This window comes from Haliotis asinina, chromosome 1, assembly GCF_037392515.1.
Source record: "Haliotis asinina isolate JCU_RB_2024 chromosome 1, JCU_Hal_asi_v2, whole genome shotgun sequence".
Lineage (NCBI taxonomy): Eukaryota > Metazoa > Mollusca > Gastropoda > Lepetellida > Haliotidae > Haliotis > Haliotis asinina.
Window position 1 is genome coordinate 88,650,614 of NC_090280.1, and position 12,641 is coordinate 88,663,254.

The following is a 12,641-nucleotide window of genomic DNA, read 5'->3' on the forward strand; positions in this document are numbered from 1 at the left end:
AGTGGATTAGAAGCCCAGAAATGTGGTGAAAATAAATCATGAAGTTGTTATCCATGAGATCTGTATTGCATTGGTAGAGCTTAGTTATCATCCTATGTGGTCTTATACAAGAAAATGCCGCAATAGATTCCTTTCATGGGGCACATTGGTAGCCTAGTTGCTAGAGTGTTCACCTGACATCTGAGGTTGGCATAGTGTGTGAAGTCCATTTCTGGTGTCCCTTGAGATATTGCTGGCATATCACTTAAAGCTTAAAGCCTCTCCCTCTTCTTTTCTGAATTGTCATCCCAGGATACTGCATGAAAGGAGATTTAGCTGAAGTTTTGTTCCATGAAATCTTATGGTTAGATGCAGAGGTGTTGTGAGGGAAATACATGAGTAGCGTTTTTAGGCACAGTTGATCACTTTTACAATTAGTTAAGTGAATTAAGGGCAGCTGAATCTGTTGAAAACACACGTTACTATAGCAACTCTTGAGGACTATTTCTTCCAACAAGACGAGAAGCATATCAGTCATGTAGTCATGATGGACGTCATTTGCTACACTTCAATAAAGGACGAATGATTTCTACCACCACTGAAATGACAACTCAACTCAACAAGTCAATTACTTCAGCATCACACTAGATTCACCCAGATGTTCACTAATTTTTTTTGTTTGTTTTTTTTCAGAATGAAATGCAAGGCTTAGTATTTAGCACTGTTCGTTTTAATTTAGCTCAATGTATCTAATGATTGAAATATGGGAAACTGTCTTGTGTTTGGTGATATCAAGTAAAACATTCTGTTTTAAATGTAAAGTATTGTGATAGTTTAGAACTGATGTTTACTGAAACACATAATGATGGCATGATCTGATTTGGTAGAGTTGAATTACTTATATTGTTCTAAGTGCTCATGCCTATTCAAGTGTTTGTTTCAAGTAGAAACCAGATACGAGTTTATATATATCACAACGTGGCATGTTTTTATAGTTTCGTTCAGTCTTGCATGAACATTTGTCAGAAAGGAAGCCTTTGTTGTTGAGGTTTTGCATGTCATAAAGAACAAAATGATGTTTTTATTACTTTGATTATGACTTGATGAACGAATCTTTTATCAATATTTTTTTTTTTCGAAATGTTATGTTGACAATTACGTTATTGTTTGGTTTATATTTATTGAGGATTTTTCTCTGTTAATATTTGATAAACATCCAAAGAAATATGATCAACAGTTGGTAAAAATACATAGACTTGGTACAGTGATGAGTCTGTTGTGTCTGTTACTGGTAATTCTTTGTGGGTTTATTAATGTTCTATGGAACCAGAGTTTTGTTAGTTGTTTCTTTACTTCAAGTAGAAGTTATTTTACCCTTTCTTTTGTGTTACTAATGTAAATGTACGGTAAAGGCTATCACATGCTTAGCATGCTAAAGTTGCTTGGTTTTGGGTCATACTTACTTCATCAAATGATGGCAACAAGCCTGGTAACTGTTAACAAGGAAACTCGAGTTTTCATCATTCACCACAGATACAGTAATAAGCATCACCTTCCTTAAATCACATATCTAAAATACAGGTCATAAATGGGTATAATCATTTTTAATTTTAAATGTTTTTAATAACCAATCAAAACATTTTTCTTACAGAGTCTGCCAGAAGGATTTGACCCCAAAGAAGTTATGGAAGAGTTAAAACAGCTAAAAGCAACTGTGAAAAGTCAGGAGAAGCTTATTTGTGGGCTTGAAACTCGGATTGCCGCACTGGAGACACAGACGAGTGAGGAGGAGGTCAAGGATGATTAACTAGCAGCATCAGCAGCATAACACAGCTTCTTCCATAACTGGCGACGAGGACACTCACCACAACTGGTGGAGGCACTCTAAACAGGAACTCTTGCATTAACTTCCTCAAACTTTGTACACATTTCCATGTGTATTTGTTTGAAATTCTTTTGTCAGCATTTTTGACCATATTTTATGTTAAGGTAATTTGTTAATTGAAACTGAAACGTTAAATGAAAGTGTTGAAAGTCTGAGACACATCTACTTTCGGAACAATTTTATACATTTGATTGTATAATTTTCAAGGTTCAGTGATGTGTTTGACCAGTTGTCATGTTTGTGTATTGTCTTATGAACGGAATTGGAACAGTTGAAATTGATTTGGATTCATCTTTCATGTTTAGGTGAAAAATCCAGTTGCTTTTTCGAGGTCCTTCACTGCCTATTTTATCATATATTGACCAGCGGTCAGTCTTTCCATTACCTTGTACTCAATAATGGACACACAGTGTTTAAATATTGACTGATTAGATCAGCGAATGTACCAACTGTCACTGCTTAATACAATCTACATTGGCGAACGACCACTAACTTTGTGTTGTATCACTAGGGGACCAGGGGAAGTAACTATGTACATACCATTGATTATCTCCCCTGGTGCTTTGAGCATCAAACAAAAAGATATTTTTGTCATATTAAAATATTTTTTAATGATTAATCTTGAATCTTCAAATATTATTTTTAAATGGAGGCTTTGAGGTTAGACCTAAATTAAAGCTATCATTTGATTTTGTTGCATACAGAACTCGGGTGCCTCGGACATATCTGTAAGCAGCCTTCAGTATTCGCTGCAACAGACTTAATGTTTGATTCAGCAACCCAAGTTTTGTCTTTCCATTTCACTTTTACCTTGACAGTCCTGTGCAGTGCTGTTTACAGTCAAATCTCACATGCTAGATATACGAGATGCATGTTTATAGCTTGTGTGCGATATAACCTGTATGTTGTACTCGGGTATACCAAAATTGATTAGAGATGTCATCCTTAGATTTCATCCATCACTTCATATCACTGTAGGATGCAAGTGACCACTAATAACAGTGATCAAATTATACTCCCTATCAATGCTCCTTTCAAGGTCATGGATAATTTCACAACACATAAATGTGTTTAAAAAGTGTCTGGAGTGAATGGTAATTAGGAAATTTGGAGTGAGATTCAGATACTAAATTTCATCTAAGATTTTTTTAGCAAGTATGGTATGATAAAATTGGTCCTGTTTTGAAAACTGACAGCACATATTTAATACCTACCAAAAAAGGTTTGTTTTGTTTGTCATTTTATTTATAGTGTTTTAGTGATACAATATGAGTTTGATCATTCCTGTAGCAGCCTCAACTGCATGTGTAGCCATAGTGCCATGTTTGAGAAGGTCACCTTTCATAATATCTTCTACCCAGTTGTGTATATGGCAGCATATTTGACAGAGATTCCACACGACAGTGTCAATGTCTATGCAAGAGGGTAACTGACGCTTCTCTGCTAATCTTTAGTTCCCTATACAATGTTGCCAATGTGCACATGTTATTAATGCTCTGTTTTTGTTTTTCCTTTTGTTCTTGCACATTGTGTCATTTTCACTTGTTTGTTCACTATGATTTTACAACTACTTCACTCTGATTTTGTTTCCAAGTGCCTTTCATCATTAGTGCTAATAGCACCTAGTACTGCATCAGGCTCCCACTGAATCTTCCATGATTGTAAATGTCTCTCATTCAAATAGGTAAATGTAATTTTGCGGCAATTATTGACAGTATAAACAAAGATCAAACACCTTTCACCTATGATTCAGCCATTGTTTATCATATATACCTATTTATAACACCTTGTATTCTATATTAACACATTTTCTAAAGTTAGTCAATATTGGTAGTTCTCAGTAGTTTCTCTTGCATCATGATCATATTCAGTGACCAGTTCAATGAAATCCCTATTAGGCAAGCCTTAGTTTTAGCCGATAGCTGTGTTTGAGTTATAGTTTAAAACAGTTTTACTGATATTTCACAGATAGTACCTGCAGCAAATGTCAGTAAAAGTTCCTAGGTAGAACTTTCAGACATCCTTACATTATGGGTTTATAGAAGTATGATGACCAAAAACATAATGCCTTCAAAGGAATTTAGTGTAAAGTCCTTGATTCATCTCCACTTTGCACCTTAGGAAACAGAATGCTACTTTTCAAAATTGTCTTCAATTTTTGTTGTTACCTCACCTTATTGTCCAAATACAAATGTTTCCAATTTAGATGTGGTCATGGGAACAACATACCACAGGGACTGCTATTTGGGAAAACCCAATGCCAACCATCCTTTTACTTCCTATGTGCCACAGTGTAAACAGTTAGATGTTGCTTATGGTTTTGTTCTGCTTTGTTTCTCATGCATAGGCATGTTATTTGAATGCATATGAGACAGTTGATACCTCAGCACGTCAGGACTGGTTGCCTGTTTAATGTGTTCATGTATGACATTTCGCTTAGTTTTCTTGCCTTGTATGACATTGTGTGCCGATGATGCTTATATGTGCGTACCATACTATACAGGGAGAGATAGAAGCTAGATGATGGTCATTGAAGTCTTCATACTTTGACAGTGCATGGAGGTGGAACTTCATATTCTGACTAAATTTAAATGGCTCATTTTCCAAATTAGAAACCGTTTTTGATTTTGTAGCTGTCTAGTAAGAATTACTAAGAAAACTTTTCATGATAAAATTCTGTTTGGTAAACAGTTTTAGGCAATAGTAGTTTTAACTTTTCAAAGGATCATTCCGTTGAAAATCAAAGAGATTATTTGTTTGTTTGTGAAAGGGTATTGAAAGTGTTTAGGTGTTATAATGTGTTAATCGTAGGTCTCCTTGGAACACGGCAGTTCAGTCTTTCAACTGGTTGCAATGAAATTGTCTGACAGGTGTCATGTGATAATTGTAATAGGGCAGCTGGGGTTGTGTCTTAGGTTGGAACAGTGTGCTGCTGTAGAGGATGTGGATGTGTGGAGCTTGGACCAGGGAGTGGACATGGTCAGTGTGGAAGTGGACGCTCATCAGAAGTGATCTCTTATCATGCTAAAGATGCATGTTTATGCTAATGTTTCATTTGCTTCTTCACAGCATGCCCATTGTTACTGGATGGTAAGGCCTCATTAAGACTTGATTTACAGATGTTTCATTTTCAGTTTACCCATGGTAACAACTCTTCTATACAATTTAGCCAATATTACTGGAATATTGATAAAATTGGCATAAAACCATACTCGCTCACTCAATAGAATTTTCAACCTGAAAGTAATAAAGTACATGGGAGAGTTTAAACAATGTTATCATTTGATTGTTATTTAGAGTGAAAATGAGTCTGTATTTAGACCTTTATATCTTTTTCCTTGAAAACGTGGTTATTGTATGTGGAAAATATTTGTCAAATGAGGGCAAACAGATGTGCACCTGTAATAAGTGCTTGAGTAACAGTTTCTCAGACAGGCAATGAGCATTGAACAGTGAGTGACAGGTTTTGGTACGAACATGGCGGAACATCAGTTCCAGAATGTGATCATATCGTACTCTCATGCAACATTGTTATTCCACAGGGAACAAACAGGCTACAGTTAATGTTTACACAATTTTCCAGGATTGGAGTGTAATGGAGCAGTGAATTGTACCGCTATTTGTAATGGCTTTTTCATTCTCCATATCTTGTGATCACAAACATGCTCATGTGACCTTAGACTTCATTATCAAGGTCATTGATCATCACAGCCATTTTTCTTTGTGCTCATTTCTTTGTTAAGTTACGGACAAGAATCTTTGGTTATGCTTCTCATTTAGTGGCAACAGAAGGAAAAGAGAAAATTTTCTTGGTGCTCATTTCTCTGTTTAGTTACGGACAAGAATCTTTGGTTATGCTTCTCATTTAGTGACAACAGAAGGAAAAGAGAAAATTTTCTTGGTGCTCATTTCTCTGTTAAGTTACGGACAAGAATCTTTGGTTATGCTTCTCATTTAGTGGCAACAGAAGGAAAAGAAAAAATTGAGGTGTGGTTAATGATTTGCAGCATCTCATGTCAGTAAGAACTCACCAAGAGTATCAGAAGATGGCCAACTGCAATTTTCTGTGAGTCATAAATATTGTCACTATGATTTAAAAAAACAACATTGGGACGTAAGAAGGAAACATGTTACCATTCAGAATTATTCCCAAGGCATTTTATCCTTGAAAACCTAATATCAAATTTGGTTATTTCAGTGTTACTTTGTCACACAAGACAAATGATAATTCTGAGTGTAAACAGTTGTTTGGATTTTTTTTTTTGTTAAGTAGTGATTGATATACATGTTCAGGTATTACTGTGTGGAACATGTTCAGTCAGCTTAAGATATATCATTAGATAATATCAAAAAAATGACCCGTTGCTGTTACCTGACTTTGCTTGTTAACTTAGATAACTTAGATTGTGCTTTTGCTGCATAAATGTAAGGACTATGTACAGATGCTTGTCCACATAACTTGACGAATGCTCTGCCGCTGTTTTATTTCTAATGATGTAAATTTTCATGATCACAAGTATGGCAATAAACTGCTGTAGATTTCCATCTTAATCCGTTCTGCTCAGATTATTTTGATAGAAATAAATATACTGTTTATGATGATGTGCTGCTTCTGTGTATCCAAAACGGAGTAGCAGCATTGTAAACATCACATCTGTTGGATGCTGAGCTGAAAGGATTTGTGCATCTGTGGGAGCTGTCTTTGGTAATTAGTATGTAAACACTGCAATACAGTCGACAGCAAACCAGAAGGTAGACATTAGTGATATATTTTGTGGCCCACAAGAAAATCCTGATCAGTCTGGAGAGTGACTGAAATTGTGCTTGCCTTCAGGACACTTTGATTATTAGACAAACTGAATTGGGTGGCCAGTGGCTCGCTGTGGAGAGGAACTGTACACTTTAATGTTAACTGTACCCTCAAGTCGCTGTGGTATAACATGTTTCCCATGGTTTGCAATATCCTTGGCCAGGTTCTGCCCTTAAGTGCATTTTAATCTGGTAGCGCCCATTTCAGCCGTTAAGACTTGTTTTGTTTTACTGATTCATGTCAGATGTATAGATCAGTTCTCATTTCAATAGCATTGGATCGTCGTATGCAGACTATATTGTTTTCGGGATCCTCATACAACTGAAATATTGCTGTTTTCTCATTTATGAAGAACTGCATGCCCAAAATGAACCAGCCATTTATCAATCGATTTGATTCAGCAGCTTTCTGAGGCTCATCATGACTCATCCAATGGTGTCAGATCATCTTCTTATGCCTTGTTAAAACAGTGTTTGGCGAGGGAGACGTGGGGACATGGGGGGAAAGGACACTGATAAGATGAGCGCAGCTCTTCTTGGTGTCACTTGGTGTCACAGGCGGGAATCCGGCGGCAAAGAGGTGCCTGAAACACTGCGAGGAACTTTCGTCACCCCTTAGAGAACTAAAGAATGCTGTAGAATATCCCTGGTCACACAGCCTCCACCGAAGTAGCAGTCATATTGTCAGGCCTACCAGACAAACGGTGAACAAATCATCAAAACTGAACTCGCATACACCAAAACAGAACTCCTATCCACTAAAACAGAACAGAAATCACCAGAAACTGCCACAAAATCCTCTAAAACCGAAACAAAGCTGCTGTAACGGGAAACTAATCGTTTGAAATTGAAACAAAACTCGCGAATCAGCTGCAACAGCCCTCGAGAACGGTCGCCGAGCGCACAAAACGGCAGTCACAGCATCCTATAAACGGCAACCATAGCATCCTGAAACGACATAAATATCAAAGATGGCGGCGAAGGGAGACGGCACTGATGCCGAGCGAATAATGTTTCTCGCCAACGGTCTAATTACGGAACCAAACTGCAAATTGGTCAGCGCCCGCTCCTTCGACCGTGACGGACAAAGGAACTGGGCTCTTGTCCATATTAGCAGAATTTCTTCACCCAAAAGAGTTAGGAGGCCGGATGCCCATCATATGCCATTATTTAAAAATATCCATGGTATTCCTTGTCTGATCATAACAAAATATCCCAGCAGTGTAGTTTTTTTCGGATGCTTGGATAGTATAGTTACTCAATTTGATCCTATTTCTGTGTTTTTAACCTCTATATTTAATCATATTACATGAAAATATGATGCTTGGATGGTATAGTTACTCAGTTTGATCCCATTTCTCTGTGTTTAACCTCGCTATTCAATCATGTTACATGAAAATATGATGTCTTCAGGCAGGTAGCAAGCCATTTGTTTCACTCCGGAAGATTGCAAAACTTCATATTTAGGTAATTTTGAGTGTTGGTTCAGCTGTGATAGCAAATATCATACGTAAATTTTGGTAGCTACACTGGTTTATTATTTATGATAATAAAAACACACAGTTGATTTATTTGAATTCGTAAACAATAAACGACGACTTTGCCTTTGGTAGAGAAATCTGAAAATTTTCTTACGTTAAAAAAACAACCCTTATTTCACCTATTTACCCAAGTACACAGCAAATGCCTGTATGTATTACTTATGTAACGAAATTCCGTTGGTATCCTCAAAACAGTTTCGGCCCATAAGTGTTTTCAGGCTGCATGCGACACAGAGATTACATCTTTCTTGCTGTAACTCGCGTTTGATGGTGTAAACCTACTCGTGTTGTTTGTCATCATTCTCTGGATGGTCAATTAATGAATTTATAACAGGTATAATTAGTAGTAACACCACTCAGGTTACTCAACAAAGGTTCCCATTTGGCATTTCTCCTGTCTGGAGTAAATACTCAACATTATAAATTAAAGTCTGTAATGGCAAATGTATTGTATGTTATGTAATATGTGCATGTAAGTGATGCAAGAGGGTTTATCAGCTGAGTAACTAAAACAAACATCGATCAAAGGATTAGCCGATAACACACTGATTGATTAATTACTTTTGTCAAAAGGTAGTGTGTGTAGATGACTACACCCTGTCGTAAAGTGCGAGTGTAAAAACAACATCCTCCCGTCAAAGAATTAACCACCCTTGCGTTGATTGATTGATTGCTCATTATTGGTTAACTAAATTACTTAGAATAGCGGACATCATACAATTAGTTGCCAGGTGTGCTATCTTGGGAGACCAATGAGAGTTTTATCTGGTTTTCACCAACGAAAGACGTGAAACGATGTGTTACTTTTTCGCTAATTAGACAGTTGTAAGACACGCGACACAGAGCAGGATTATTTACCAGCTGCAGATGAATGGAATACAATTTCTTTTACGTGGATATTGATGGATACATTCCTGAACAAGGTAGTAGCCTGACATTGTTGCTATAAAATTAGTCTGTTTTACATTCATTATTTGCATTTTGTTTTAATCTATTTGTTGTAGCATTCAGCAGAATCTGTATGACAGAAAACACACACTAGATCGTGTATGTGTGTGAAATAGGATCCACATTGGCAATCTATACAATGTATAAATGTTGCTGTTATGTTAGAAATTTACTATGAGTATAAGCAGATCGCGTGTTCTTTTATTAATTTTCAGAATCATATAAATATGACAATAAACTAATTAGGGTTATGAGACAAAATATAGAGACGTACATTGGCTTCGTTATTTTTCCGTCCTAATATTTTTTTACCATTTCTATCACTGGCAGATGATTAACCTTCAAAGTGTTTCATTTGTTTTCATAATACATTTGTAATGAAGTAAAAATTACTCCACCTAAGTTGGTCTGTCTATAATTAAACTATCAATTGCGCTTACGGACTGCGCAGCAGAGGTCACGAACCAGTCACGAGTTCTGGGATATCATCCGGGTACTCACGGGAGAAAAACAATAACAAAAGTTTACACCAGTCCACGGAAATTGCTCCGCATCAATGCCCCTTTAAGTGAAATACGTAGTATTTCTTCTCCGAGAGGCGATAACTTTCGTAGGCAGGTTATTGGCGTACAAATGAAAAAGTTGTTTTTTCCCCGAGTTCCAAGCGAAGTTACTCGGTACATAGTGCACCGATTTTGATGATTTTGTATTTATTCGAAAGGGAATTTATCTGGCTTTATTTCAAAAAGAATTGCGGCAGTGTATTTTAAAATTTCCCACCCAGAATTCGCCCATAATCGAGAGTGGGGTGTTTGACAACTTTGTGCGGGTTACATCCCTTTCCTTCTTTATATGTATATGGATATCAGTGTATGCTTGTTGGACCCAGGATGTTTTATTTTCTGCAATACAAGCCCCTGCGCTTCGTACTTATCCCATTTCTGTGGACAAGGAGGCTTTCACGAGACGTGACAGGGTGCCACTTAAAGTTCGCCATCACTACCTTCCAGACAGTCGGAAAGCTAGACCCACCAGCTTTTTCAGGATCTTATTCAAGAGTTGCAACAAAACAGCTAAATCTACCCCAAGAATATTTTCACACCTTACATAAGGCATTGGGAGAAGGGTCCACCGATATACACTATTGACAATCGTATCAAGGGCTCGTCTCAATCTGGAATAATGGATGAGAGATAGCATGCTGATGATATATGTCACGAATACTGAGGTAATTGTTATTACGCTGTCACTTAGATTATAGACACTGATATATGTACTGAACTATACAACAGTTTTTCAGGCAAAATATAACGTTAATACAAATATTGAGTAAAGGCCACATATCATGCCGCAGACAGCCAAGACGTTTCTTCTGCCCCCGAGCCAAACATTTTTGTTTAACAACTATAATGCCGAACGCCAGGCAGGGTAACAAGAAGCACCGTTTCAAATACCTTTGTACAAGACGTGTTACACTTGTTCAGCTTGACCTGGGCTACTCTACATATGCACCGACTGTTCGAGTTCATTAAATGGGGAATTAATTAAATGGGAATCTCAGAATGTTACTGATGCTGCGTACGTGCAAACCATGGACACGTGGGTTCACTTCAGAAATTGTCCCGGAAGACAACACTTCTGAAGAAACATTCATTTCATGTTTTAACTGAATTGTTTATGCAGTCATAATCTATCTGCTTTGCTAACATTACATTAACATCACGTTATTTATTTTCACAATCTGGTTTACTAACGCTATCATCCTCTACACCCATTCCAACTTTTATTAGAAACACCAGTTGCTGCTGCTTCTGCTTCTGCCTGAAAGGTTGAAACAGATACATTAAACCGTCTGTAGCTTCTTGTTTGAAGAAAGTTAGGACATTGCTGGCGAGAACGTCACCGAGATGTCAAATGGCGACCTTGACTCGGCTGTTCGGACATATTGACAATCAACTGACAAAGGTGCACCCCTTCTCAGTAATAACCCAACCAATTGTGACACCATCACGCGATGCATTAGTATTTACTTGGTCAGGTAAAGATGAACAAACTGTACCTGTTGATTCCTAGACTGAAGTAAACTGGGTATGAGTCCGTAAATGAACTTTGTGCAACTGTCAAAAACATGCACAGCGATGTGATATCATTCACAACAGTACCCTAACGTTAAGGAAGTAAACAAATTAATACATACCACTATAAAAGTATGACAGAGGCGGTACAAATTCAAAGGCAATGTAATACAACAAAAACAAAGTTGGTAATATTCACGCCACTGCAACAACGGTCATGTTTCCAACATCGACCTGTCCTGAGTATCCCTGAAAGAACGATATGAAGACGATTGTAGGTCATCTTGAAGGTAAAGATGTAATGTGACAATGAGGGCAAGACGAAGCTCCCCGTACCGTTATCCTAGAAAAGGCCTGAAGAGTCTCCAACTCACTGGGTGATAATATAGTGTAAACACGCATAGGGTTGTAGTACCTTCCAGAATTTGTTATAAATATGGCACAAATCTAAGCATTGAGCACACCACTGACCACCTAGTGTAATCAACAGGTAGTGCACATGTTTACACTTGGAACATTGTTACACAATGAGCAACACTGCTACATAACACACCCAACCACAGAGACACAAAAGGCCCAACCTCAAGCTTCCGGTCTACGGCAGACGCTCTATACCCATAAACTATGAAGAGTTTCTTCAAGCTTGTAAAACAGCTGATGAACTGAACTTTGTTTACACCCCGGCCGCGTTCTGTGGTTTAGAGGTACAAGTTTTCTTTATAGTGTACAAATTAAATGCAAGTATGAAGCATGAAGTGGTCACATGTACATATCGGTTGGTTGCAAGAACTGATTGTATGTACATGTTGCTTGACAAGTATTAGATGGGCCACGACCTGACAAATGACCCCAATTTGCACACGTGGGAAGGCCCTCCAGAACATTTCATTTGGAACAGGAGGGAAACAGGTTGTCTATATATTGAAAACTCGAGTGTCCACGTGCGAATCGTGTCGTGATGGTGTCTTGCTGAACTAAATTGCTCTAACAGACACCTGTTAAACAGCAGCGGTATTACTTTCACGCCACGGTCAGCATGTATTGCACGTGCTCAATCGCCAATCTACCTGTAGCAACCAAGTGTATTCGTCCAGATTACTTGCACCGCCTGCTTGTCACAACGCGTTCTCTGCGCTGGCCCATCTAATACTTGTCAAGCAGTACGTTTAAGCAGTTAAATAAAAAAAGTTACACTCTTGTGTAATTGGTTATCTTTTTGTGACGGCTCAGCTAAAAATATGCTACAATATTATTTTGCAAAATATTGCTAATTTCCTATTTTTCCTAGTTTGTGTTAGAGTGAAAAACCTGGTTCATTTAGTGCATATTCGGGCTTCTACAGAAATAGTTGTTGATATACTCTTTAAAAAACAACTTGGCATGTTGTTTTGGAGTTTACTTACT

General features: G+C 37.6%; 1 protein-coding gene across 2 annotated transcripts in view; it reads left to right on the forward strand.

Annotated features, from left to right (window-relative positions):
- LOC137299150 (coronin-1C-like) overlaps positions 1-6,415 on the forward strand; it is a 40,505-nt gene extending 34,090 nt beyond the window's left edge. For both annotated transcript variants that reach the window (XM_067831717.1, XM_067831701.1), the window contains one exon: positions 1,631-6,415. In XM_067831717.1, coding sequence (XP_067687818.1) covers positions 1,631-1,786 — 156 coding nt within the window. In that variant the 3' untranslated portion in view covers positions 1,787-6,415. The remainder of the gene's footprint in view (positions 1-1,630) is intronic.
- Positions 6,416-12,641: the final 6,226 nt, after the last annotated feature.